Raw genomic sequence first — 26,830 nt, 5'->3', positions numbered from 1 at the left:
TCAGAAGGGCAAGGGCAAGGGCAAGGGGGTCCTGGCTTCCCTGGGCCTGGCCCCTCATTTGACAGTGTAGCACTGACTGGTGGCCTCATGGTGGCAGCTGTAAGGGGCCAAGGAGCCGCAGCCACACCCCATGTTCATCTCCTTCCGGAACTGGCAAGCCTACGGGACAAGGAGTAAGTAGCAAGGTTAGTGTGGGGATCCGGAGCCCTGCCGCCCAGCCCTCAGCAGTTCCCACAGAGCGCTGGCTCCCCGCCACGGGGCTCCCCTTTGATCAATAATCATTGTTATTATTAGTATTGAGAATGCACTATGCACCAGACACCACTAAGCACCTGCATCAGCTCATGGGTCCTGCCCAACAGCCCCTTGAGATGGATGCTAGCATTCTCCCTTGATCCGAGAGCCAATGACCTCATTGGTACAGGAGGATCCCGGATGGGAGAGTGGTGATGTGTGGGGCTGCTAACCGTGAGACCAGCGGTTCAAGACTAGTTGTGACCCTGGAAGAAAGGGGCTTCGTACTCCCGTAAAGAGTGACGGTTCTGGAAACCCACAGAGGCAGGACCTTGAGGGTCCCTGAGAGTCAGCATCAACGCCACGGCAGTGAGGTCAGCGCTTGTTTGTTTGCTGGGCTGCTTGTTTGCACATTGTTTGGTGCAATGAGGGGAGTAATACTACCTGCCCCATTGAGTTGCTGTGAGCAACAAGCAAATATAAAAATGTATAGCACCAGAAGAGCTGATTTCAAAGACTTCAAGAAGAAAGAAAATGTTTTGAAATGGATGGTGGCAGCAACTGTACAATTATGGTTGATCTAATCGGATTATGGATTATTATAATACCTGCAAGCTCCCAGTGAAATGATTTCTATATAGCTCTATCTTTCACCCAGCATATACATGCTATTTTAAGTATCGCTGTTACTACTGCGGCTTGGAGCCGTAGAGCCAGGATTCAAAATCCAGGTGAACGGGACTCCACAGGGCTGACTTCCCATCCCCTGGAGCAGAATCCCAGGCCTTCGTGAGCTGGACCGCCTCCAAGGTGCCCCCGGCCTCCCTGGCCAAGGTTTCTTCTTAGTGACCCCTGAGAACACCCCCCACTCCCCATCCCTGAGGATGGCAAATTGTCGTCGTCTCCCCCCTCCCCCCTCCCAAACCACTGGTTCTTGCCAGAGTTGCAGGGATCCAAGTCCTAGCCCCACTTGACTTGAGGGCCCATTCACTGTCCCCACAGTCCCACTCACCTTCTTAATGACAGAGGAGGCTGACAATTCCTGCTGCCGCCACCAGAGTGACCAACACGATGGCCAGTCGGGGATGGAGCCCTTCTTCAGAGGCTTTGAAGCTGAGGGGCAAAGAGGGGACAGTGACTATGTTGGGCAGGACCTCAGCCACCCACTCCCTTCCTCACTCCCCTCCATGATGGTGCACCTCTCCCTCGGGGACTCCGGTGTCGCGCCTCTTTAACATCTTGGGAACAGAATCTCAGTGGAAGAGATGTTCAGGGCTTCCGACCAAGGGCAGGCCAAGGGCAGAGTCTCCTCTCCCTGACCCTGTGGATCCACGAGCCTGAGGGCCACCAGGCCCCTTATTGACACCCAGCAGGCTCCATCTTTCGGAACCCTGCACATCTCAGGCTCTGATGTCCACTCTCTCTGGCTTCCATTGTTAGTCCCCAGATGGGTCTCTTTTCTCTCAGAACCTTAGCCCTCTCGGCGACGCTGCCCTGAGTCCGGCCACCAGTGGGAACAGCCCCTTGTCTCACCTTCCCCTCCTACGCTCCCAGGCGAGGACCACCCAGGCTCTCCAAGCCTGCCCTGCTGCAAATGAAGACGAGGGGGAGGAGGGACAAGGGGAGAGAGGAGGCCAGGCTCTACGGAGGCCCAGAAAGACCCGTTGGGCTCTGAGGAAGACCTTTAAGAAGAGGCAGTCAAGTAGTAGGTGCATGTCTGTTGGTCTGACCAGAGGTTTAATGGGACCTGCGGGGTAGAATTAGACAATGCATTCAGCTGCTACTCAGGAGGCTGGCGGTTCAGAGCCCCTTACAAGAAGATCGACCCCAGAAAAACCCACACGGAGCACAATTCTGCTCGGAATCCCCTGCTGTCACCATGAGTCGGGGCAACTGAGTCAGTCGGGACCCCATTAAGATACACAGCCACCCTCAGACATACTCAAAGCAGTACCTTCTTCAAAGGGTGTTCCTAGGTGTTTCAAGGAAACTAAGTTTGTGATGTGCTGAGCCAAGTCCCCAGTTGGTGCAGACGGCGAATGCACTCAGCTGCGGACTGACGGGTTGGAAGTTTGAGCCCACCCGGAAGCACCTTGGAAGACAAGCCCGACAAGTGACCTCCCCCAGCCGACAGTTGAAAATCCCATGGCGGATCCCCCCCTAATTCACAATTTAAACATTAAATGAGGAAATGCAATAAATAACTTTCCAAACTCCTCGTGTTAAGATGATGCCACCGTGGTTGTACCTTGGGCTGGTGGGCAGTTTAAAACCAGCAGCCAGCCCACGGGGAAAGCCTGGCTTCCGGCTTCCGGCAGGAGCTCCAGTCTCAGACACCCGCTGGGGCGGTTCTGCGCCCCACAGGGTGACCCTGAGTCTGCGTCGACTGATGGCAGCAAGCGTCACATTTCATAACGGATGCCTGTGTGTTTTGAGAATTTAAAGTTTTAAAGAAGCACTTGGAGCCATACGCTATTTTAGCTCAGGAATAAAATGTACTTTAATGGCGGGGTTGGGGGGGAACCACCCTACGGAGGGCAGTTACGCTGGAGCACATGAGGTTTCTTGAAGGCAGAGTCAATTCCATGGCAACTGACTGGGGTTCCATTCCAATGTGTCTATCCCTCCACAGTGTCAGGATGGGGTGCGAAGAGTGGTGATGGGGGTGGGAAAGAAGCAGGGGTGTCCCCAGGCTCCTCTGAAGAAAATCCACCATCTCGAAGCATCTCAATGTGCCACCCCCTACCCCCCACCAACCTCCTCCTGGGTCTGTTCCTCTTGTCCACTTACCTCCTCCCGTGGTCTGCCTCCCGTGCAGAAGAGGCTGGAAGGGCCTGAAATCTAAGTTTTCATTGACTGTGTGGACTGCGCCCCCACCCCTCCTTTTAGCTGCTTTTAGCTCCTCCCCTGGCCTCTCTGCCTCAGCCCCTCTCTGCTTGGTGCCCCCTGGTTTTCCTAGGGGTTGAGAGGTAGGGATGAGACATCGAGGGGCAGATGGGAGATGAATGCCAGGTGGCCGTGTATGTGTGGACACCTCTTCATTCCTGTGGGGTGTGCTTGACTTGTGTGCACATCCTCATGGGTCTGACGAAACCAGGGAAGCGTTCTCATCTCTCTGGGCTTAGCTTCCTGGTGTTTAAAGGAAGACCTCCCTTTCTGGGCTAGAGGTCTACAAATCTAGCCTGTGTTGGCCATGCTGAGTACCTGCGTGGGGTGGGAGGGTGTTGATGGGAGTGTGGGTGTCCCTTGTGTGGTGAGGAGGATCTGCTGGGAATGGCAGCCTCCACTTGTGTATCCAGGACCTCTTCAACCAAAGCCGCGCACTCACTGCCCTGGAGTGACCCCATGGCCATGACCCTGTGGCACAGGGGGCACTGCCCCTGGGGGGGTTCCAAGGCCGTAGCTCTTTATGGGAGGAGAACAACAGAACCAAGCCAAAGGTGAGAGAGAGGTCCGCATTACCCAGATGTCTCCCCTAGAAAGCCAGGGTGGCTGCGGGTTGGGGGCACCTGGGCAGGATACTTGGGTTTGGGGAGGAACTTGACTAATTGTCCCCTCCCTTTTGGGCCCACATTCCTGAGCCCTTTGGTGGCATGAGTGATAGAATTAATTACAGTTAATAATTAATCCCTAAGGAGCAGCGAGAGGCCTAGGCCTGGGTGGGGCCCAGATACCTGCAGGAGGGACACCTCCTAAAGCCTCCAGTGAAGGAGCGGGTGGGATGCAGGGTTGAGGAAGCAGTGGGCCACCCTCTCCACCCACTGATCGCCAAGAGCCGGAATGGCTCTCTTGTGGGTCCTTGAAGACATACTAGGAGAACTGGAAAATCCAGTTGCCCAACTCCCCCTCCCCTCTCCCCCAAGCTCTTGCACCGAGGATGGGGAGGGCATGGGGTGTAGGGCTGGCCGGTCAGCTGGGGACCTGCCATCTCCTCAGTGAGTTCCCGAGTAAGGCGGCCATGATGGGGCCTGCGCTGCCCTTCTTCCTCCTCCTGACCCTCCTTGGCGGCTCGCATGGCACAGGTGAGGGTGCAGGGCTGGACGTGTGGGCTCAGAGGAGAGAGGGCTGGCTCCTTGGTCACGGAGATAGACACTGAGGTGCCCCAGCTGCTGAGGATTTACAGGAGGGCCTGTGGAGGGATGTGGGGCAGAAGGGGCGCCTGTCCCCCCTCCCCTACCCCAGGGTTGCCGGGTGCTAACCTATCCTTTTTGGGTGCTTAGGGCCAAGTATGATTTTGCAACTGAGGCTGAAGGCGTCTTCTCCAGGAAATTCATCCTACGGCGCCACTTTCCTCGGATGGCTGGAGAAGGTAGTGCTGTGGGTGGGGAGAGGCAGGGGCTGTGGGAATGTGTTACTGTGAGTGTACTGGGGTCACTAGGGGGGGCCTGGCTGGCTCAGGAACATGGGAGGAGCATCTTCACTCCCCTTTGTGACCCTCTCTCTTTCCTAGCTCTGCCTCCTCCTCCATGTGCCCCCAGGGACCAATGTCACTCTCCACCGGGGAGGATCGCCACAGAGCATCACCTGCACCGGCTGAGCAGCCACACTCCGTGCCCCTCCTGCCGGGGGCACTTATGGGGGGGCGGGGAGTGCCAAGGGGGTGTTCCTGGCTCTCTTTCAGTAGAGACTCCCCTGTGGAGAGGCAGGGAACAGGCTGAGTGTAAAGTCATTTCTGTGTCTGTGTGGGGCTTGGGTAGGGCATGGAGTGGAACTCCAAGTGCGACTCTCCCCTCGGGCTGTTGCGGGGGGAGGGGACACGCTCCTGGGTGCCAGGCATGCTGCCCCCAGGGCAGTGCTGGCTGCACCTTGCCGGGGCCGAGGGGGCATTGCTACTTCTTCCATTTTTCAGCTGGCACTGACTCGGGGTAACCCTTGTGCATCCCAATCAAACAGCGTGCTCCTTCGAGTTCTCCACGGTCGGTGTCGTTCTTGAAGTACACTGCCAGCCTGCCTCCGATGTGTCTCCAGGTGACTCAAACCACCCTTTCAGTTAGCGGCCATTTGTACCCCCTGGAGACACGTGTACTGTAACAGCGGCCTGATCCTCTCTTCCAGGCGAGGGTGGGGAGGCAGGATTTTCATCTCATCTTCCTTTGTTTGAGCATGGGGGCTGGGACTCGGACTGAACAGCTCTGGGGCACTGTCCCCTGTCCCAGGGACCCAGAGGGATCCATCGGGGTGGGACATGGGGTGGAGGCAGTTCAGGACGGGTTCAGTTCAACCTCCCCAAGAGGCCAGCCAGCGGGCTCCAGGGGCGGGGGAGGGCTTCAGGGCGCCTACTCTGGCCAACCATGGCAATGTGTGGAGTCAGGGTGAAATCTGGGCAAGTTTCCTGTTCTCGCAAGACCTCAATGTCTGACCGTAGCGCCATCTAGAATTCTGGATCAAAGTGCACTCCGGTCTTCACACACCTCCTGCTGTTACCACCACATAAAACAGGAGAAGGGCTTCTTTGGAAGATGGTGAAGCCAAGTCTCGAAAGACCAGCGGAGTACAGGAAGTGCGAGACGGACAAGACACACAAACTTCTTCCAGCCCCTTTACAACCAGCCTGGTGCCGTGGGCCCTGGGGGGTAGCTGGGCCCAGGGAGAAGGGAAGTTTAGGACTGGTCCCGAGAGAGCCTGTACCGGTGGGCAGATGACGTCCATGGGTCAGGTGTGTAGGCCCCCAAACAAGTTGTGGGCTAGTTAACTCAATCTCTAAGAAACTAAGGTGTGACTTTCAGATTCCCCTGGCCCTCTTAACTGCCCTAAAAACCCCTTCCGAGGTTCTAGACAGGGAAGTGAGTGACAAGAACCGGTCAGGGTCCGTCCAGCAGACCTGAAGGTGGTGGAGATGGCCAGCTATATGCTTCCTTTGACAGCCACCATCCTCCTCTGAGGCAGGCAGGCATGAAGATCTCAGTGGATCCTGTGACTGTCCGACTAGTCTGTATTTCCCAGCTTGCTTTGCAGCCGGAGAGGTCCACGTCATTAGGTTCTGTCTAGTGAGAGGCAAGGGGAAGGAAGTCCTCCCTGGTAGTCCCAAGAGAAAAGGTGCTTCCACGTCAGGAGCAAACACTGTCAACCTAACTAGCCTACCAGGGCCAACAACATTCTCCACGATGGACATGTTTCAGGACGTGCTGTGACTGACATCCTCACGGGGACACGGCCTCATCTTTCTCCCGAGAAGCTCGTGGGTCTGAACCACCGGTGTGTCCGCTAGCAGTCCAATGCTGACCAGCACTCCTACATCGGGTGGCCACGAGTGGAATCAACGGAATGCCTAATGTGATCTGTAGCATAGCCACCAGCCCTCCACGCGGCCAGTGGCCGTTATGTGGCCCATGTGAGGGTTTAGTCTTGATGACTTGGGCCAGCACCAAGTGGGCGATGAGCTCTGTGTCCCCCGTCGTCCTCCCACCTCATCCCGCCCAAATCTCCACCTCATCCCGCCCAAATCTCCAGTGTCCCCTCCTGCTGATGATCCCCTTTGTTCTGTCCCCCCACACTGGCCTCCTGGCCACTCTTAAGTATTCCAGAATGTTCCCACCTTCATTTTGCTCACTCGCCTGTCCCTTGCAACATTCTGCTCCCATTCAAGTGCAAGGGGACATAGCACCGCTGCCTCCGATGGGTCCCAGAGCCCAGGACAGGGCCAGCACCTAGCAGGTGCTCGGGAGCCATCTGTCACACTGGGGGCCAGGAAGGAACCTTCTCGGCTTCTCTCCTCTGGGAGGGGACATGGGCATGCCGGCACCGGGGACTCCATTGGAGTTCACTGGAATGGCAGAGGAGGGGTGGAGCCCCATCCTCCTGACACCCAGCAAGAGAACTGCAGCTTGTCAAAGCCGCCCTTCCATGGACGGTGCGGTACAGCAGCCGGGAAGAGCCGGCACCGACTTCCTGGGTGGAAGCTGAGCTGAAAGCTGGGATGAGAGACTTTCACGCTGAATGTGTTTCCTCTCCCATTGGCGCTCACACACCCCCACCCCACCCCACGTTGGTTCTTAGAAGGCTTAGACACCTTTGGACACCTGACTCCATGGAGGACCCAGCCCGTGAGAGGCCCTGGCTAGCAAGCGCTGCTCAGAGCTGCTGGACAAAATGAACTTGGTGCCTGGATTCCCCGTGGACGAGACACGGAGTCACTTAGGGGGTGTCTGCGTATGACGCATAGCTCAGCGTGTAGGTTGGGCAGAGCGTCTCCAGCACCACGGGCTCAGGTGCAAAGACGGTTGAAGGTACCAACCTCCAGCCCACCCCACCCCCTTCAGAATCCGGGACAGCCCCTACTCCTCTCAGGACCTCTGGGATGGGGCCCAGGAGCCTGGAAGCTTTGTGGAAGGGCCAAGACTTGATCAGACAGCCCAGGAAGGAGGTAGGACAGGGCTCCCTGTGTCCCTGCCCTGTCCCCTCGCCAGCAGAGGCAGGCTTATCCCTGCACCCAAAGCCTTCGCCAAACTGAGAGGCATCCCTCCTCCTTTCTCAGACCAATCTCTCGGACTGAGGCCGGAACCTCACCGGCAGGGAAAGAAGGACAGAGGGCCACAGGCAGACAAGACCGTTTATCTGGATTTCCTCATTTCGAAACTTCACCCTGTCCACCCAGGTCCTCCAGTCACAGCAGGCCAGCCCGTGTCCCGGTCCATGGCACAAGGCCAGCGGCCAGGCAGTCTCTGAGGCCCCTGTCAGCTGATGAGTCTATGCTCAAAGGCAGGTCTCACGGGACTCCGGTGAGAGCCGGAGCTCAAATCCCCCGGGGTGGAGGCTCCTCCATCAGCTGCCGCAGGTGAGAGACTGCCTTGTCTAGTTTCAGTAGCTCCCTCTGGAGGGAAGACAGCTGGCCAAGGAGAGAGGACCATGAGAGATGGCCCGGGGAAGAGGCCTGCCTGCTCCCAGCCCACAGCCCTCAGGAGCGCGGGGCTTCCTGGGCAGTCTTCGCCCGCCTCACCCTGTGCTGTGTCTGGGTGTCTGCCTCCCGCTGTGAAGAGCGCTGGCGGAGGAGACCCTCAAGTTGTTTCTGCAACTTGTGTCTTTGGGCAGCCAGCAGAGGTAGATGGGCCTGCGGGTCCACCAGGCCCTGAGGAGCAGGGCGGGAAGGCTGTCAGACTCTGCAGACTGCTCAACACCCAACCCCGCCACCCCCAAACCCTTCCAGCTTTAAAGCGCCCAGCTCCCCACGTTTCTCCTCGACCCTCCCCTCCGAGCTTCGGGGTTCACCTGCAGCTCCATGTAGATCTGAACGGAGTCGCCGAGTGGGGCCTGGGCCCAGCCCGAGGGGGCTGCCTGGCCTGGGGAGAGGAGGCCCACAGGCCCGCAGTGGGCCAGCGTGCCCAGGGGCTCCAGGAAAGCCTGGAAGAGCTCCCGCTCACCTGGCTCCGAGCTCTGCAGCAGCACTGGCAGGAGGGGAGGACGGGTCAAAGGTCCATCCTCCCTCCTACCCTCCTTGTGTGCGCTTCCAACCCCGGGGTCTGCCCCGCCAGGCTGTCTCCACTTCCCACAGGCGCCCAGTGGCCCAGCGCACGCCTCACCTCGGGGCCGCGCCTTGGTGAGCTGGTACGTGGCCCGGAGAGCCCGCAGCGCCTGCACGGCCTCCTGGACTCGGGAGAAGCGCTGCTCCAGCTCGGCCTGGCGCCAGTGCTCCTGGGGACAGGGACCACAGATGACACACAGAGCCCAGCCTGCACCCACCTCCCATCCCGCCCCGAGGGCAACCCTAGGTCTGAGCTCTCCAGCAGAGACCACTGCCTCGAGGAACCACACAGCAGAGAGCTGCCTGAGAAGACTGGAGAGGGCGCGCGCTGGGAGTGGACCCAGTCAGCGGAGGGCGGGCTCGGGTGAAGCGCCCCACACTCCCGTGACCCCAAGAGGGAGGGAGGGGCACTGGAGCCAGGGAATTACATGATACGTGAATCCTACAGGTCAATAGAACTGAAAAGATATACAGGATCACTCAAAAGTCACAAACCCCAGTAATCGGAAAAAGAAATGCACACAGGTAGGTGGGCAATGGGTTTTCCGGGGAGTGAGTTTGTAGCATCTACCCTGCGAGGGCATGAGAGCTGGCAGCAGCCCTGAGGGAGCCGGGACTGACGGACGACAGCAACAGGTTTGACTTCTGGCTCCCTTACCAAGGAGCCTGGTGACTAGTGGCGTCTGGTTGGACCGCTAACTTTAAGGTCAGCGGTTCGAAACCACCAGTTGTTCCGAGGAAGAAGGATGACTTTCAACACCGTAGAGTTACTGCCTTCGAAGCTCCAGGGAGCAGGTCTAGCCTGTCCCAGGGGTCACAGTGAGTCGGAGTTCACTTGACGGCAGAGAGTGAGGTCATCAACCCCCTTACAGCCGGGGGATGGGCTCTTCCTGCCCCGCGTACCGGTGGAGGAAGCAGGTGCAGCCTTGCAACTTGCACTAGTGCAGCAGAAGTCCTGTGCTTGGCAGCCACCACGCCACTACCACAGACCATGCCAGCCACAGTGGCAGCCCCCTCCGCCCCACCGCAGAGATGGGCCATCCCACTGTAACTGACTGGTTATGAGCTGGTCAGAGCCCACCCGCTAGACCCCCGTGGGGCGCCAGCAAGCCCCCAAGACACCAGATCCGTGTGTGGCTCACCAAGCTGTGTGCGCTGGGATAGGGTGCCACACAGATGCTGGGGGCAGCGGGGCCACCTGGCCTGCTGGGCAGCCGCTGCCAGAGCTCCTCGGCCAGGAAGGGCATCAGCGGGGCGAGGAGGCGGAGGCCGATGTCAGCGCAGGAGAACAGGACCTGCGGGGGCCCCTCGGGCCGGGGGGAGCGGGCCAGCACCGGCTTCACTGCCTCCTGGGGGGGAAGTCAGCCAGTCAGGGGACACTGGGTAAAGGAGGGCGGACGCACTCAGTGTGACACCACAGAGGGCCTGCTGGGCTCTGCAGTGTGTGGGAAAAGGAAAGTCCAGACTGGGATTCTCCGAGGCCAGGAACGCAGCCTCCTGAAAGGCTTGAGCAAGAGGGGGGGCTTCAAGAAGTTTGCGGGGGGAGGGGGCGCACAAAATTAAAAGAATGCAGGTCTTCCACGAACACTTCAAAGTTCCCAGGTCATTGGAAAAGAACCAGTACGCGTGTCTGGCTCATCAAACGTGGCGTGGGTTTTTCAAAGGTTGAGAGGCAGTGCCCTGGGGCAGTGCTGCTCACCACGGCCAGGGACTTGTCAGAAATGAAAGCTCTGCCCCCACCCCCACCCCACAACCCACTAAGGGAGCAGCTCCGGAGCCTGGATCCGTGTGGAACAAGCCTCTGGGAGTTTCCAGACTTCCTGTCCAAGAGGCCTGTTGTGACGCCCGCGCCCCCACCCCGACCTCTCGGCCCCAGCCTGTCCAGGGTCCACACTCACCAGTGACAGGGGCCGGCACAAAGCCCCAAAGCAGCATGCTGCCCCCAGAGGCAGGGCCCATAAAAGAGGGGAATGGAAGGGGGAACAACTTCAGAGCTCCCGCCATGGGGGGGATCAGAAGCAGGTCTGCAGGGTGGAAATGCCAGGTCTTGGCCCTGCTCGCTCACCAGGTAGACGTCACAGAGGCTGTGGAGCCAGAAGTGGTGCAGGGCGTGGGTGACAAGGGGCAGCTCCCGGGCCAGGAAGCCCCGCTCACACTCCGCGGCGGTGAGGGCAAGGCGGCTCAGGACCCAGGCGTCCATGGGGGATGAGGGAGACAGCTGCAGGCAGGAGGGGGCTCAGGACGAGGATGGCTCCCCTCCTTTCCCTCAGACACCTGAGGAGCCCCACTCGGGCGCACCTCTTCCCTCTCACCTCCTCCGTGGGCTGGGGTGAGAATCCCTGCCCCAGACTGTTGAGGATGAAGCGCAGGGCGTTCCAGATCTTGTTGCAAAAACGCCGGGAGCCCAGGACCTCAGAGACAGACAGGTTCAGGTCACCCGCTGGCAGGAGAGGGAGACGAAGGGGACTGTGGGGGCGAGGCAGCAGCACAGGAAGCCCCAGTTCTGCCCACCGCCCTCCCTGCCCACCGCACCCCGCATCTCTCCCCCACAGCGCTGAACCTCGCTTACCCAGGGCTCCATGGGAGCACAGCGTGAATCTCAGGGCGTCTGTCCCACACTCAGGGATCCCGTGCGGGAAGTCCTTTCTCTGCAACCAGAGGAGACGGGAGGGCAGGGTGCCTGTGAAGCCGGTCCTGAGGAAGAAATCTAGACGCTGGGCGCTGAAGGCTGGGGCGGGGCACATGCCAGAGTTGAGCTCACCTGTGCGGCGGCTGCCATGTTCAGCTCTGCCGCGGCCAAGTTCCCGACCTTCAGTTTCTCCTGCAGTGCCTGGGGAGGGGCCGGTGGTTCAGCGACCCAGCCCCCACTGGGTCTCTGGACCTCAGGGACTGCCACTGCTCCCACGCCTCCATGGTCTCTCCCAGTGGCTCCCCTCCTCAGAGTCCCGCCTCGCTCCCTTGTGCTGGACGAGACCCGGACCTGCAGCTCTGCCCCTGTGATGATGTCCCTCGGGTCCAGCACATTCCCCAGGGACTTGCTCATCTTGCGGCCTTGCCGGTCCCGAACCATGGAGTGAAGCAGCACCTGGGAGCAGAGAAGGGTCCCTTAGGATCTCTGGGCTCCAGAGTTTGGCGAGGAGGCAGGGAGTCAGCCGGGAAAGGGGAATGAGGAAGCCGGAGAGCTCGGCACTGGGCGTTGACAGGAAGACCGGGCTGGGGATGGCTGGGGAGTCGGAGATGGGCGGAGGGCCTTGCGGAGGCAGGCGGTCACCTTGCTGAAGGGGAGCTGCCCTGTGAGCTGGGTCCCCAGCATGACCATGCGGCCTACCCAGAACACCAGGAGGTCACTGCCGGTCTCCAAAAGGGACAGCGGGTAGAAACGGGCGAGGTCTGGGGTCTGTGAGACAAGAAGGACAGTGGGAGGCCCTGCCCGGGCCCTCCGTTCCTTTCCAGACCTCCCATGTACCCAAGGGACCCCCCACTCACCATCCCCAAACCCTCACGATTCTCCTGCCCTCAGCCACCTCACCTTTGTTGGCCAGCCCAGAGCAGAAAAGGGGAAAAGGGCGGAAGAGAACCACGTGTCCAGTACGTCAGGGTCTGGGGAACGGGACAGGGAATGGCCACTACTGGACCCCAGCTTCTGGGGCCTCAGATGGCTGCTGCTCACCTGCCAGAGGCCAGAGTCTGGCCCTCGGACCCACTCCCACCTTGCCCAGCCCTACAATCTGTCAACCCCCACCCAGAGGCACTCACCCCTCTCCAGGGTCAGCTCTGCCGCCGGCCTCCCTGTCAGTTCTGCAGCGGCCTGCCTGGCCTCGGCCTCTGTCCGCCCGACCACCCAACAGTCTGACCCATGGCCCTGGGAAAAAAAGAAGGGGCAGGGGAGAGGATGGCAGAACAGGGCAGTGATGGGTCTGAAAGCCCACTTGGTTGTCAGGCTGTCTCGTGGCTGTCTCGTGGGGTCTCGGGCCCACTGGGGCAAGATGAAGCCACAGGTATAGGCCTGGGGAAGTAGCGTCGCACAGTGGCAGGCAGGGAGCTAGACGGGCCTGGAAGCCCTGACTGCCAGCCTGGAGCTCCCTCCTCCCTGCCCAGCCCTCGCTGACACCCCCTCCAGCACAAACCTGTCCCTGCTCCTCCACCACCAGGTAGGCTGGGATCTGATGGCCCCACCACAGTTGCCGGGAGACGCACCAGTCCCTGCGAGAGGGCAGCGAGGGGACAGCGTGACTTGCCAGCACGGCCAGTACTGCCCCTGTCCCCTCCTCCAGGGAGCACCCCTCACCCTTACCCTAGGTGGGAAAACCAGTGCAGCCAGTGCTTCTGGTGGAAGGACGGGTGCAGCTCCAGGGCCCCCGACTCCACGGCCTGGAGAAAAAAGGCATTCAGAGGGGCTTCCCATCCTGCACCCGTCTCCAGGGTGGGACATGCGGCCTCTGGGGCTCTCACAACAGAATCTCCCAGGCTGGAGGGAGGGGGTGAGCCAGCCCTCCACCCACACCACAGCCAGAGCAAACACGCCAGGCCTCCCCCGGCCTCCATCCCGGCCCCGGGCCCCGATCCCTTCAGCACTGCGGCCTCACCTTGACGGCCTGCTCTCCCATTTCTCGGCAGCGGACAAACCACTGGCTCTTCAGCAGGTATTCTACCACGTCCCCAGACCGGCTGAAAGGGAGCCGGGTGAGTGCCTGGAGCCTCCAGCCCTACACCTGGTCCAGGGGACGAGGGCCTGCTACCTGCCAGGCCTCGGAACCAAGGGGGGCAGAGACGACCCAACCTGGGGCAGGGGGGCAGAGGCATCCCAGTGCCACTCCCCACCCTCTTCTGTTCCCTTTAGGGATGCCCCCAGCAAAGAAGTTACCACGGGGCTACCTGCAGATGGGCAGCACCATGGGGTGGCTCTGGAGGCCCCGGAACAGCCCCCGCTCCCTCAGGGCCGACACAATCTTCTCCCGGGCCACGAACCGGTGAAGACCCTGCAGAAAAGCAGCGAGAGTAAGCCAGTGGCCTCAAGGAAGATGGGGTGGCAGGAGGGTGGGGAGCACACGGCTGGTGGCACCTGCAGCCAGTCCCCGCAGTGCCAGGTCATGGTCCCATCTTCCGCGATGACGCTCACGGGGCTCAGGTCGTGCCGGGCTCCCATCTCAGCATCCGCAGGACTGTGGGCCGGCGTCACCTTCACCGCCCCTGCGGGAGGTAGGGCAGGGTGAGCACGAACCTGGGCCCCGGACGCTGCCTTTTCCTGATGCGGCCCGCCTTCCCTCCCCCACGCCCCTCCCACGCTGCCTTTTCCTGATGCGGCCCGCCTTCCCTCCCCCACTCCCTCCTCCCTGGGGACACCCGGGCTCCACTCGCCTGTGCCCAGGTGTGGCTGGACAGCAGAGTCCGTGATGAGAGGGAGTAGCTGCCCAGTTAAGGGGTGTCGAAGCTGCCGCCCGTGTAGATGCTGGAGGGAAGGGAGGCGGGCAGGGTGAGCACATGTGTGGGCATGAAGGTTCGGTCTGGGGCATGACCATGCCCGGGGAAGAGGGTGAACGCCAGTAGATACAGAACAGGGGAAGGGGTCCGCCGGCAAGCTCCTAAAGGCTTTGTGGAACAAGGGACAAATGTCGTCTCTGCCAACAGCGACCACTTGCTGCACAGCTTGGTAACGCACGAGCTGACAAGTGTGGCTCCCTCAGGGAATCTGTTTTCCCCCCGCAGGGATTCTGCTTCTAGGCCTGGTGGGCATCTGTCTCCCAACCCCACAGCGCCTTCCTACAGAGAGCAAAGCCTCTGTTCAAATGTACCCCCTTCCAGGAACGGAGCAGTGAGCAACGAAGCAGGCACGGGCTCACGTATGCTTGCTTACTATTGTGCTGAGCTGTAGTATGAGAGATCGTGTTTCCACAGAAACATGCTCACGACAGATTAGTCGGCTGCGCAAGTAAACCCCTGCTGACCTTACTTACTGGGTAATCTGCCCCTGCCCCTGCCACGGCCAGGGTAAGAAACAAAACATAGCATCCGAGAAAGGCGTCTAACCAGAGCCACCGAGGGGCTGAGGCCGGAGCCGGTGTCTGAGGCCAGGAGGGAAAGCAGACGGGGGCGCCATCCTCAGGGAGGGTGGGGACTGGGGTGGGGAGCTGGCCGGCCAGGCGCAGGGCTGTGCTGTCCCGTACCGTGTATCGGGAGTCGTCGGGGTGGACGGCCACAGCCACATCTCCAGGCAACGTCTCTGGCCTCGTGGTTCCTACCACCACCTCTGCATCTGAGGACAGACATCTGGGCACTGACACCAGGCCGCCACCCCCACCCGGCTCAGGATGGAGAGGGGAGGGGTGGGGAGCCAGCAGGGCTGAACAGGCCCCAGCAATCATGGAGGAACCAAGGCCCAGTGTCCCTAGAAGCCTGGGGTTTCCCTGTTAGCAAATGACCAGAGACCAGGGAGGGTGCCTGGTGCTGAGAGTCCTAGCCTAGGAGGCCTGCAAGTGCCAGGGTGTACGTGCTCGGCTGCTAACCAGAAGTGAGAAGGTTCAAAGGTTCAAACCCACCAGCTACTCTGGCCGGCTCTCCTGCACAAAGCCTTGGAAAGGCCGAGGGGCAATTCTCTTCTGTCCCATGGGGCTGACGGACATGGGCCTCAACTCAATGGCACCCAACAGAAAACGAGAGCCCCTGCTGGGTGCCAGAGGCCGCCTGGGGGTTCCCAGGGTCCTACTCATAAATCCTGTGCCCTCGGCAGGGATGGCACCAGCCCTTCAGACGAGAAGCCTCTGACCAGGCCAGCTCAGCTGTCCTCCTCTGGCTGTTCAAACCCGCTTTACAGCTGATCCTTTGTCTCTTTCCCGGGCAACAGACTCCCGCCAAACTGGACCAGACTCCCGGGGAGGCACAGGCCTACGCTTCTCGGAGGTCCCCCAGAATACGTGAGGACCACGTCCAAGGAACGCGTGCACTGCAGAGCTGCCCTAGAGCCGTCCCATCAGATTTCCCATCAGCCCCCTGGGGCCGCACTCACCAGGCTCTCCGTCCACGGGGAAGGCAACAGAAACGAGGAGGCCGAAGGGGACTGGAGCGGGGCAGCCAGGCAGGCGCAGCTCCGTGCAGCCCTCCAGGGGCAGGCTTTCCACCTGGAGGGGTGAGTGAGCAGAGTCGAGGCCAGCCTTCCCAGGCCTCCCCTGAGCCCCATCCCTTCCACCCTGGCCTCCCTGCTACCCAAGAAAAAAGGGCAGCCAGCTGCTCCTCCCATCTAGCTCTTCCTCGTGTATGGTCTTCCTCCTCACTGTGGTACATACGGGGGGAGGAAAGCAGTTTGGTGACGTGAATTCTGTTCGCCGTGCGGCGCGACTCTCACTATGATCTGTTCACAAAAGGCCCGTCACCCTCGACACCCTTAGCCTTCCTCGGGCCTGCCCCTGGTGAACGCTCGTGTGCGGCACGTCGTCTCTGCGCACCTGCCTACTGTAGGTATTTTAGCTAAGTGTGGTCTGAGACCAGGGTCCATCCCGCTGGGGCTGGACCAGGACTGCTGAGCAAGCCCGCTGCATGTGGGGGCCACAGTGTGCTCGTCCACTCAGCAGGTGACAAAGATTGGGGGCACTATGGATGGTGCTGCAATGCAACAAGCTCACCAGACGGGGCGGTCTGGGGGACAAAGCCAGACACTAAAAACTGTAAGTCCCCCTCCCGGCACTGAGCTAACACGTTAGGTGGGTCCTTAGTTAACCCTCACGACACAGCACCCCCAGGATGCAGGCACTCCCGTCCCTCATTTCCAGGTTGGGGAAGCTGAGGCTTACTGAGGCCAAATGTCACACCGAGTAGCCAATCGGCTCCGTGCCCACCTGGCCTAGGAGCGCTGGCAAACGTGCAGCTCTCCCGCGGCCTCACCTCAATATCTGAGATGGCGGATCTTAACGCGCAGGACCAGTTGACAAGCTGCCGGTTCCGGTACAACAGCCCCGCCTTGGAGAGTCGCACAAAAGCTTCGGTCACGGCCACCGAGGAGCCCTACAATGACCGGAGTGTCCACATCCGACGGTGTAACCCCACTCAGGACCCCCGCCTTCTCACACCCCTAACCCCAATGCAAGGGGCCCAGGGGCGCCACAGTTCACCTAAAGGTTGGCGGTGAACGCGCCCTGGAGACCTGCTCCCACGGAGCTGATGGTGCAGGAGGCAGCCCCACGCTGCCCTTCAGCATCAACGCCAAGAGCACAGGGCGCCAACCCCGCGGCACGCCACAGCTGCCCCTCCCCATGCAGCTCTCTACACCCCCCACCCAGCCCTGCCCGCGGAGCCTGGCACCAACACTCACCGCATCCATCGTGAAGCACTCTCGGTCCCAGTCCAAGGAGGCGCCCAGCACTCGGAGCTGCTCGCAGATCTCGCTTCCTTTCCTGCACCCAGAGAGAACTCCGGTCAGCCAACACGTCGGAGCACCTCGGAGGGCCAGGCCCGGGGAGTACAGCATTAGCCCGCCCTCTGGAAGCAGCCAATGGAGACCAACCCACAACCGCAGATGGGGCCAGGTGTTACTGGAACGGTGAGCCCTTCGAACCAATCCACAGGCTCTGCAGAGAGATCTGGGGGTCTCCTGTCACAATTACAGCCAAGAACCCCAGGGCAGTTCTACTCCATCATGTGGGGTGTCTGTGTCAGAAACCATGAACGACAGCGTGGCGTGGAAAGCGGCAGACGGTTCTGCTGTAGCAATGGGTGGCCACTTTGTGGGGCAAAACAAAGCAGCTGCAGAAAGGAGTGGCACTTGAAAACAGACCTGGCAGGAGGGTGATTTCAACAGACGGAGAGTGAGAGTGGGTGAGAGGAGAGGTGGGGACAGGTAGGCAATGGAGTCACACACACACACACACACACACACACACACACACACAGTCATCAGGGGCTGTAGAGTCCTTTCCAGCCCACAACCACCTCCCGGGTGTCAGGGTGTCAGCGCTCCGTCGGGTTTTCAATGGCGGTGTGTTGGGAAGTGGACCACCAAGACTTTTCTTCCAAGATACCTCTAGATGAATGTCCAGCCCTTCAGTGAGCAGCTGACCACTTCCCAGTGACTGCTCAGAACTCAGATGGAGCCTGAAACCATTTGCTGAGAATAGGACCCAGCGGTCACCCTCAAAACAGCATGCCTTCACAGAGACCAGACCAATGGTGTCTAATAAGAAATAGTGTGCGCCATCTCCCAGGGCAGACAACAGAAAAGTGGGTGCAGGGAGACAGTGGTCAGTGTAAGACATGGAAAAAAAGAAGAATTTATAAATTATCAAGGTTTCATGGGGGAGGGAGAGTGGGGGATAGAGGGGGGAAAATGAGGAGCTAATACCAAGGACTCAAATAGAAAATGTTTTGAAAAGGATGATGACAACAAATATACAGTTGTGTTTGATACAATGGATATATGTATGGATTGTGATAAGAGCTGTAGGAGCCCCCGATGAAATAAAATTTAAAAAACATACTGTGCAAGCCATGTATGTAGTTTTAAGTTTTCTCGTCACCATGGTTAAAAATGAAAAAGCAGCAGCTGATTTAATTTTAATAGTGTATTATCTTACCCAATATCGCTAGAGAATAGTTTTGGTTGTTGCTTGTTTTTTTACACTTGCCACGGAATTAATTCAAACCGACAGCAACCCTTACATACATCAGAGTAGAATTGTGTTCCATAGACACAGACACACAAATCCATGTGCATGTTTTTACATACGGCTAGTAGACAAGGGCAAGCCACTTGCACCACACAGGGAACTACTTACATACACACGTACAAAAGTTTACATACATGTTAAACATGGAAACTCCTACCAAGCACTAAAACAGGCCCTCAGATTATGTCTCCGACAGAAATTAAGGCTAACATGGGAAGAGCCAAACCCAAACCAAATTCAATGCCATCGGGTCAATTCTGGCCCACGGCGACACTACAGGGCCGGGTAGGACCTGGCCCTGGGGGTTTCCAAGACTAATTCTTCGACAGCACCGAACAACACAATGGCCGTCCTGTTGAGCCTGGGACTCTTTCCGGGAGTAGAAAGCCCCGTGTCTGTCTTTCTCAGAGCAGCTCCTGGTTTCAAACTGCTGACCCTGCTTGCACTTAGCAGCCCAGCGCATAACCACTACACCATGGAGGCTCCTGGGGAAGAGCCGGGAGTCCAGAAAAAAAACGGGCCAGGGATCCGGAGCCCGCACCACTTGCATCTCAGCCCTTCATACTCACGCCTCCTTCCACTTCCACACCTCCCTCAGGAAGGCGTCCCGGCTCAGCTCATGTCTCCTCACGCCCCGTTCCTTCCAGAGCTGCCTCTCCACCACAGCCTATGGTACGGTAAGGAGCAAATAAGCTAAGAAAGAACCAGGGTGCTTTGGAGGGAAACATCTTTTCACCAAGAACAGGTGAGGGGTGGCGGGCGGGTGGCAGGAGGCGTACTTGCGTAGCGATTCCCGCGTGATCTGACCCTGGGACCCACAGCACCCGATCCCCTCGCATCCGGTGCCTGCCGTGAGAAACCCGCAAGTGACCCCCAGGCTTACATGTGACCTCACGCCCAACCCCACCGGCCCCCTCCCCTACACCCACCTCCTCACCCACCCCACCACCGGCCCACTTCCCAGGGAACGCTCAAGCAGCCCACTCCCCTCACCAGCGCGCGAGAGCATCTTGGATGGCCACCGTGAGGGCATGGCCAATGTGCAGAGAGCCAGTGATGTTGGGGGGCGGGATACACATGGAAAAGCTGTCCCCCGTGGCCTGGGGCAGCCGGGCCTAGGAAGGTGAAAAACCCAAGGGCGGGCCAGGATGCGGCATTCCCTGGGAGAATAGCACCCTCTGGCGTCCCCAAGGCAGAAAGCTGCCCTGCCAGCAACCAGGGAGGGAGAGACCTGCCCAGAGAAAGCCCTGGAGACAGCGGGGAGTAAAGGAGAGCTCAAGGGGTGCAAACACTGCAATGTGGCGGACTGTGGGGGCTCACTCCACCCCGGTGGCCCCTGCCAGGCACTGACCTGATACTCTGGTTTGAAGAAGCCCTCTCGCTCCCACCAGGGATACCAGGCGGCCTCAACATACTTGGGGCTGTACGCAGGAGGCAGGGGCCCCGACACATCTGTGAAGACGCAGGACAGTTCCCCTGACTCCTGCCCTTTGTCCCCAGGGGGCCCGTCAGCTGACCACACGAGCAACAAAATGGTGACAGAAAAGGCCATCGAGTCTCTGAGTTACCTTTCTTGTCCCCGGGCTCCGTGGGGGTTTCATATAATACTATCTCCTTAGGAGTCCAGGCCTTACTGGATCCTGCAGGAGACTGGGGATCGGGGGTGGGGGACAACACAGGGTGCAATCAGAGGGGGAGGGTGCGATGCTCAGTATACCCCAGCCTAACCCCCAAACTCATTGCCATCAATTTGATGCCAAGTCACAGCGACCCCGTAGGGAGGGTAGAACTGCCCCGGGAGTTTCGCAGACCGGCTCTTTAGGGGACTGGAAAGCTCCGTCTTCCCTTGAAGCCGTCTGACCCCCAACCTTGTTCCTGGCCGCTACCCCAGCCTCCAGCGCCGCCGGCCTCTCCCGCAGGCGCTTCAGCTTGGCTGCTCGGTTCTTCCGGGATACGCGGGCTCCATGGGGCTCCGGCTGAGTGCAGAGAGGCCGCGGCCGGGGGGCGCCCCGTGAGGGCCCCAGCCCCCAAAATGGGGGTCGAAGAGGGGCCAGGGGCCAATGAGGCATCAGGCGGGCCGGGCAGCGGCCCAGGTCTGTTCCAGAGAGAGCACATCAGGAGGAGGGGCTTCCTGGGGTCGGAGTGACAAGCCTCGCCCCCTCCCCGCCCCCCGCTTCTTCCTCCTCCTGGTCCTGGCCCGTTCATCTGGTGCCGTCCCCTCCCACACACCCCTTCCACCGTGAGGACGGAGCGCAGGCAGTGCCTCGGGGTCAGGGCTGGAGTCCCTGGCCCCCACCACGTGCCCCAGCGACGTGGGCGTGACCTCTGGCGCGCGGGAGGGCAGGACTCGGGGGTGATTGACAGCGGCCCGCACGGGGCCCCGCTAGGGCCTGGTCGGTCCTCACACCCGGCGCGGCCCGCAGCGCCCCCGCCCCGCGCAGCCAGGCGCCCCCGCCGCCTCCCTCCCCGCGAGGCCGCCGGGGCGCGCGCTCACCGACGGGCCCCACCGCTATCCCAGGGCGCCCCGCGACGGAGGCCGGGGCTGGGGGACGCGCGCCCCACCCCGGAACCGGAAGTCGCGGCCCCGAGGGGCGGGGCCTACGCGGGCGCATGCGCAGCAGCAAAGCCCGAGTCCCACCCCCTGCGCCAGGTAAGCCGGCCCGTAGCGTCGCGGCCGAGGGGCGCGCCGCCCCCCAAAGGGTGGTCCCGGGGAGAGGACACTGCGTTCATTTCCGCAACTTTATTAAATAAACGGGAAAGTGCCGACGTGTTGTTTAAAAAAAAACCCACAAAAACCCCGCCCCCACTGTCCCCGCCCCCACTCAAGAGCTGTGCTTCTGCCGCTTCCAGAAGCGCCTGACGTCGTTGTGCCCGGCCGGCGTGACCACCATGAGCCTCTTGGCTGAGTTCTCGTGCACGAGCACGCCCAGCTCGCGCGCGTGGGCCAGCAACAGCTCAAAGTCCACCTGCGACAGGAACTGGTTATACAGGAAGCCTGGGGTCCGCAGGGCGCGTGGGGGGGGGGGAGAGAATATAATCAGTACACGTGTGCACGCATCAGTGTTCAAAACTAGAGGCATTACTGTGGATTGGCCATACGCTGATTTTTGCCATGGCATTTGAACTCCTGAGCTGCCCCAACATGACGCCTCTGGCCAGCTCTTCGCTCCGTGCCAAATAAACCAGAGCCAACCCCACTGTGGAAGAGAGGATTCTGACCCACAGCACGGAGCTGCTCCCTCGGGTTTCCAAGACTGAAGCGTCAGGGCTCAAGACAGCATCACACAAGGCCTGGGCGCGGCTGGTAGGAAGCCAACTTTGTCTAACAGCCTGACGCGTACCACCGTGTGTCACCCGGCCTGCTCCCAATAATCCCACACGAAACTCAAGGAAGAGCTTTGACAGCTCCTCAAGATGGAATTGTCCTCCGGGTCCTTAGGTTCCCAAACACAGTATGCCTACCACCCCCTTTTCAGAAACAAAAAAGTACTCAGTGCCTCCCTGGTCATTAAATACCTGTGGACTGCAGCCCCAGAATCCAGGCTATCTGCTTTTGCTGCCCCCCCCCCCCATCATTCCAGCGCCCCCTGGAGGCAGTATTACCCACTTCGCTGCTCTCTCTGGCCAGTGGCTGGGCCCCCGACTCGGCCCGGAGGCCACTCACCCTCAGTGAATCGCAGCCTGTCCCGTTCCAGCTCCCACAGCCGGATCTGGTCTGTGATGGTGGGGGGCAGCACAGGGATCTGCAAGGGGCGAGGGGTGGCCCGCAGGATTCGGGGCGATGATCCCAACAACCCAACACCCCTATGCCTTCCCCAGACTGGGCTGCTCCCTCATTTCCACAGTCTCATCACGGGGTGCCTAATGTCCGACATCTTGGTTCCAGGTGTGTACCTGCTTGAGCATCACCGGGTGGGCCCTTGTCCTTAAGAAATGGATGATCTAGGATAACAGATAAGAACGGCGTCATGGGTAGCGCAGGTAGAGGGCAGGAGAGCCATCTGAGCTGTCACCTCCTGTCACAGCCATCCATCTACTTGTGCCTGCTCCCAACCCTGTTCAGATGGTGTCTCAGGTTGCTGCCCCCACTGGTCACACACCTGCTCCTTCACTGTCCCCTTCCAGAGCCTGGCTTTGCTCTCCTGTCTTGAAAGCTGATGTTTTCTATTTGCATTTCCTGTCTGGCAGGCTGAGCTCACTGCTTTCCCCGCTTCTTTCCCTGAAGCCTCCCAACAACCCTTCGATGTAGGAAACATCATTACTCTCATTTTCCGCGGGAAGAAACTGAGGCTCACAGAAGGAAGGGGACGAGAGGGTCAAATCACGGGACAGAGTCTGCAGGGGGAGAGAGGGAAGGACTCTCTTGGGCAGCATGCTGGCCCTTACACAGCTCAGAAGCAGTAGCGGTGCCAAGACACAGATCCAAGGTTCACCACCTCCCTCCACGTTTTCTCCTTTTAAGGGTCTGCCTGTTCCTTTACCCAGAGCCCTGACTTTTCCTATGCCAGGTGCTCAAACCCCCACCTACTGCCTGAACCCAGTGCCAGCCTTCTGTAACTTCAATGACCCGGTGCCCATCGGTCCACATGCAGCCCCTCCCCCCACTCCCCCAGGGGGAATTACCTGCTGGGCTGTGATGCCACTAGCAATGGCCTGCTGCACGCTCTCCCGGGTCACCTGCGCCACCACCATGTTGGGGAAGCGATAGAGCATCTCCGAGAAGAGGGCTATGAGAGCAATCTGCAGCTCGGACTCTGAGCGGGGCAAGAAGAGAAGGAGCAGAGCGGGTGAGGATACCCACCCTCGCCCAGGCGCTCTCTAGGCCCCCTTCGGGTGCGACGGCGCTGGGGAGACCTCCGTCCCGCGTGCTCACCCGTGTAGGCATACAGTCGGTAATTGGTTTCCACCACGATGAAGCCGGGCTGATGCACAGTACCCCCAGCCCCCGAGACACCCGAGGAGAGATTGATGGCCAGGCGTGTAGGGTAGTAACGCCGAGATTTCCTCTGGAAGGACAGAAGAGAAGGGCGCAGTCACTGCCCGATATCTCCCGGCCAGAACCCCATCCCATCCACTGCCCGAAACCTCAGCCTCCAGCTTCTCCCCCCCTCAAGAGACCCGGCTGGAGACCACTTCCTGCCTCCAGAGACCCTCCTTGCTGCCAAAGACCACGGCGACCACACAGCACGCAGGATCTTCCCCAGAAGCCATGTCTCCAGGTGCTCATACCTTCCTCTGGAAAACGAGCCCAAACTCTCGCAAGTGTTGCAGGAAGTTCAACAGGGAATCACTCATACCTTCCACAGAGTAGTCCTGGAAAAGATGGTGGCCCTTACCCCTTCTTCTCTCCCATGCCCGTGTCCTCTCTCCCGGCTCTGCTCATGCCCTGTCCCAGCTATCCCCGTGCTGGCCCCTCCCTCTCCCCGCGCCCCCAGCCCCAGCCCCTGCGTACTTTGCCCAGGGTGGAGAAGCTCAGCTGGAAGAGGAAGGAGAGGATCTCCACGAGGTCCATGCCCCGGCTCTGGGGGGGAAGGGGACGAGAGGGTCAAATCAGGGCACAGAGTCTGCAGGGGGGAGAGGGGAGGACTCTCGTGGGCAGCATGCTGGCCCTCACCTGGGCTGTCTGCAGATACTGCAGCATGAAGTACCAGAGCTGGGCCGGGGTGTCCAGCAGCAGGAACTGGAAGCCTGCAGAGGTGATGCAAGGGGGCTCTCCAGGTTCCGCACTACAAACACAGAGGAGCAATCTTGGCGAGACACAGAGAAAGGCTCCCATCCGCACTCACCCTCTCTTTTGGGGGGAAAGTGGAGTGCTTTTTGGGGGGGTGCTTATCTCTGGCCTTATTCCACCCAGCTCTGCTTTTTTTTCAAGCAACACTCCACCCTCACCCCCCATCCTGACCCTCTCCAGGTACCCAAGGAGACAGGAAGCAGGAGCTACTGTACCTCTTCATGAGCCCAGCCTGGCTGAGGAGCTGGGCCAGGTCCTGGCTGACGGCTGCACTGGGGGAGCCCACCATGAAGTGCAGGACCACCTGAGGAGAGGAAGCGAGCGGAGAGACTGTTGCCTCTAAGGGCTACAGATAGGAACAGCATCATCAGAGACCCATAGCCCCAAGGCCTCACCTCCCATCGCTCCTCGGCATACTTGTCCAGGGAGGGAACGTCCCGGGCATGCTTGTCTGGTCCCAGCTGACTTGTGTCATCAGACCAGGCCTTCCCACTAAGGCCAGGATGGGCCAAGAGTAAGAAATTGGCTTGTACCCCTCACCCCCTTTCCTCCCTCACCCCCGTGGACCTGGAACGGGGCATTTCCTATTCCACCTGGCTAGATCTAGCCCAGAGGATGCCTTTATGAAAGAACTCCCAAAGGTGCTCGACAAGGTTCCAGGGAAGCCCCTTGGGATATAGCCCCCAAGAGGTTTAATGATCATCGCCCCAGTGCTGGCTTACGAAGAGAAAGAAGTGACATACCCCCCCAGAAGGGCTACTCGGAGGTTCTGACGGAAGACGGGGTTGAGGATGAGGCCCTGGAGTCCGCCCGGGAGCAGCTGGGTGTGCCAGATCCGGAGGCCACTCAGCAGGCTTGTACTTTCCTCCTGTGCCCTGCAACAGAAGCAGAGAGATAAGTGGGGGAGCTGTAGAACAGGAAGTGGCAGGCCATAGAGGCTTCCACCGGGGCCCTTTCTGGACCCGAGAACCTTAGAACGCAGTGAAATTGTTGTCTTTACATTGCTTGACTCTGAGACTTAGCAGAGCCTTTCAAACACACCAGAACAACCCCAAAGGAAACACAACCTGCAGAGTGTCCCAAATGTAATCACAAGTTTTGTGGCGTTCTCAGGAATACTTCCTGGAAGTGTCAACAGAGAACGGCATTTGGAGAAACACAGCTGTGAGAAAAATCTGTCTCGGGCTAAGGATGCAGGAGAGACTCACTTGCTGAATTCCTTCTTCACCCACAAGGCTACAGCAGCCTGCGGCAAAGGCTGTTCCAGAAAGAGCATCCGCATCACCCAGTTCTTAGCCAAGGGGGGGAGCTCCCTGTAAAGGAGTGGTGGTCACATTCAACGTCAGAAGCCATCTGATAGCCGCATCTACGCCATCATTGGCCTCTCACATGCCATCTGACCTCTCACCCCCGTCCCGGTTCTGACACCCAAGTCCCCCAGAGCTGCCAGGCTTCTGCCCATGGTAATTGGTGCAGGGCTGGAGGACCCCTACCCTTGTATTTTCTCCCCCCACTTCCCTCCACAAGGCCATCCTCACCTGAATACAGCCAGACAGGTAGCCGGATGCCCATACAATCGGTCCAGGACCCCAGGGCTCAAGCTCCCTAAAAATTCCTGCAGGTTCCGGCATTGTAGGTGTACTCGGTTCAGTCCGCCCTTGGAAGGGGTGCTCTCCATCACCTAGGGGCCCCAATCGTTAGAAGAGCGCTCCCATGCCAGGATCACCCCTCAACCCTTCTCATCGGGATCCCCGGCCCAGTGACCTCCGCAAGAACTCTTTCTGTGGCTCCTGTCACGCATTTCCTCCAGTTTCTCCCAAGGCTGACCAAGTGCCCCCACCCCCTTCCCTGCCTCCTCACACCCGACTTCTGCCCCCCGAATCCAAGCTTTCTCTGGTTCCTGGGGATGGCATCGCCAGGTGTTTCAGACGTGCACAATCATTTGGTATTTCGATGGCTTGTCTCGTTTTCAGCCGAACAGTGGACCACACGGCCCGGTCGGATCAGCCTCGGGGCTCCACGTCGACCAGTTAGTTCTCCCCACCTTTCATGCTTCAGCCCCACTTCTTAGAATAGCAACGAATGGCCTCGGGTCTCGTTCACCCCATTCCCCCCGATCTCACGTCGTCGGGCTCCTAACTTCTCCCACTCCTCGTCTCTCCCTCCTCCCTCCTCCCTCCTCCCTCCTCCGCCTTCCGGCGCCCCGGGTGCCCCTCACCACTGTACGGCTACCCCTCGCGCACCCCAAGTCTCGAGCAGTTGCTTAATGAGAATTGATATCCCACATTGGCTCCCGGGGATTGGGGGAAGAGTGATGGGAAAAAGACTGGGAGACGGACGAAAGACTTCACCGGCAGGAATCCAGAGTGGAGGATTCACAGGAGAGTAGGGAAAGAGTGGGAACGTGGGGAGGAGAAAAATAAGCGACGCACACCCCTTGCCGCGGGGCATACTGGGAATTGGAGTCCTGTCCGCCCTCGTTCCGGAGACGCTCCAAGCGCATCGGACTACAACTCCCAACAGGCACGGCGCGGAAGTGGGCGGAGAAAGGTCGCGTTTTCCTGGTGGGGCCGGGGCCGCGGGTGGCCGGGCCCCTTCGTTCCGCCGCGCTCTCCGCTCCCCCGCCGTTCCCTCCGGGTGTCGCCGGCCTGCGCGCGAGGCAGGTCCCGGGGCGAGGAGCACCGAGCGGTGGGGCGCTCAGGCCTGGGGGGCGGGAGACAGTGCCTTGACCTCAGTTGTGGTTCGGTGCAATCG

The 26,830-nt window shown here is 59.9% G+C and overlaps 3 protein-coding genes across 6 annotated transcripts; 1 reads left to right on the top strand and 2 right to left on the bottom strand.

Annotated features, from left to right (window-relative positions):
• The first annotated feature begins 4,025 nt into the window (after nt 1-4,025).
• SFTA2 (surfactant associated 2) lies at nt 4,026-5,148 on the top strand. The gene is made up of 3 exons (XM_045292239.1): nt 4,026-4,256; nt 4,455-4,543; nt 4,685-5,148. Exons 1-3 carry the CDS (start codon nt 4,112-4,114, stop codon nt 4,769-4,771), a joined length of 321 nt encoding a protein of 106 aa, XP_045148174.1. The 5' UTR covers nt 4,026-4,111; the 3' UTR covers nt 4,772-5,148.
• Nucleotides 5,149-7,765: 2,617 nt separating this feature from the next.
• Nucleotides 7,766-20,489, bottom strand: VARS2 (valyl-tRNA synthetase 2, mitochondrial). 4 transcript variants are annotated; one of them, XM_004711781.3, is made up of 29 exons: nt 20,214-20,489; nt 19,914-19,995; nt 19,697-19,797; nt 19,339-19,460; nt 19,125-19,191; nt 18,915-19,012; nt 16,995-17,076; nt 16,568-16,687; nt 15,696-15,807; nt 14,857-14,945; nt 14,051-14,141; nt 13,755-13,882; nt 13,568-13,671; nt 13,279-13,360; nt 12,987-13,063; nt 12,820-12,895; nt 12,449-12,554; nt 12,222-12,292; nt 11,964-12,089; nt 11,673-11,777; nt 11,454-11,522; nt 11,262-11,340; nt 11,005-11,132; nt 10,758-10,910; nt 9,835-10,041; nt 8,751-8,862; nt 8,440-8,615; nt 8,171-8,299; nt 7,766-8,059 (listed from the first exon to the last, which is right to left on the bottom strand). In XM_004711781.3, the coding sequence occupies exons 1-29, from the start codon at nt 20,412-20,414 to the stop codon at nt 7,967-7,969; spliced, it is 3,186 nt and encodes a 1,061-aa protein (XP_004711838.1). In that variant the 5' UTR covers nt 20,415-20,489; the 3' UTR covers nt 7,766-7,966. The 4 variants fall into 4 exon arrangements, 3 of the variants coding, with proteins under 3 accessions (XP_004711838.1, XP_045148443.1, XP_045148444.1); XM_045292508.1 differs by having other exon boundaries at nt 20,232-20,489; XR_006680288.1 differs by lacking the exons at nt 7,766-8,059; nt 8,171-8,299; nt 8,440-8,615 and having other exon boundaries at nt 8,775-8,862; nt 9,351-10,041.
• Nucleotides 20,490-21,162: 673 nt separating this feature from the next.
• GTF2H4 (general transcription factor IIH subunit 4) lies at nt 21,163-26,463 on the bottom strand. Its single transcript, XM_004711682.2, has 14 exons — nt 26,320-26,463; nt 25,615-25,757; nt 25,285-25,389; nt 24,820-24,951; nt 24,472-24,568; nt 24,292-24,380; nt 23,960-24,071; nt 23,798-23,866; nt 23,575-23,658; nt 23,219-23,351; nt 22,969-23,099; nt 22,240-22,287; nt 22,010-22,088; nt 21,163-21,340 (listed from the first exon to the last, which is right to left on the bottom strand). The coding sequence occupies exons 2-14, from the start codon at nt 25,752-25,754 to the stop codon at nt 21,168-21,170; spliced, it is 1,392 nt and encodes a 463-aa protein (XP_004711739.1). The 5' UTR covers nt 25,755-25,757; nt 26,320-26,463; the 3' UTR covers nt 21,163-21,167.
• Between the last annotated feature and the right edge of the window lie 367 nt (nt 26,464-26,830).

This window comes from Echinops telfairi, unplaced genomic scaffold, assembly GCF_000313985.2.
Source record: "Echinops telfairi isolate 266 unplaced genomic scaffold, ASM31398v2 ScPeMD7_655;HRSCAF=1070, whole genome shotgun sequence".
NCBI classification, from domain to species: domain Eukaryota; kingdom Metazoa; phylum Chordata; class Mammalia; order Afrosoricida; family Tenrecidae; genus Echinops; species Echinops telfairi.
The sequence above is the reverse complement of the archived record's forward strand: the minus strand, read 5'-3'. Positions and strand labels throughout refer to the sequence as shown.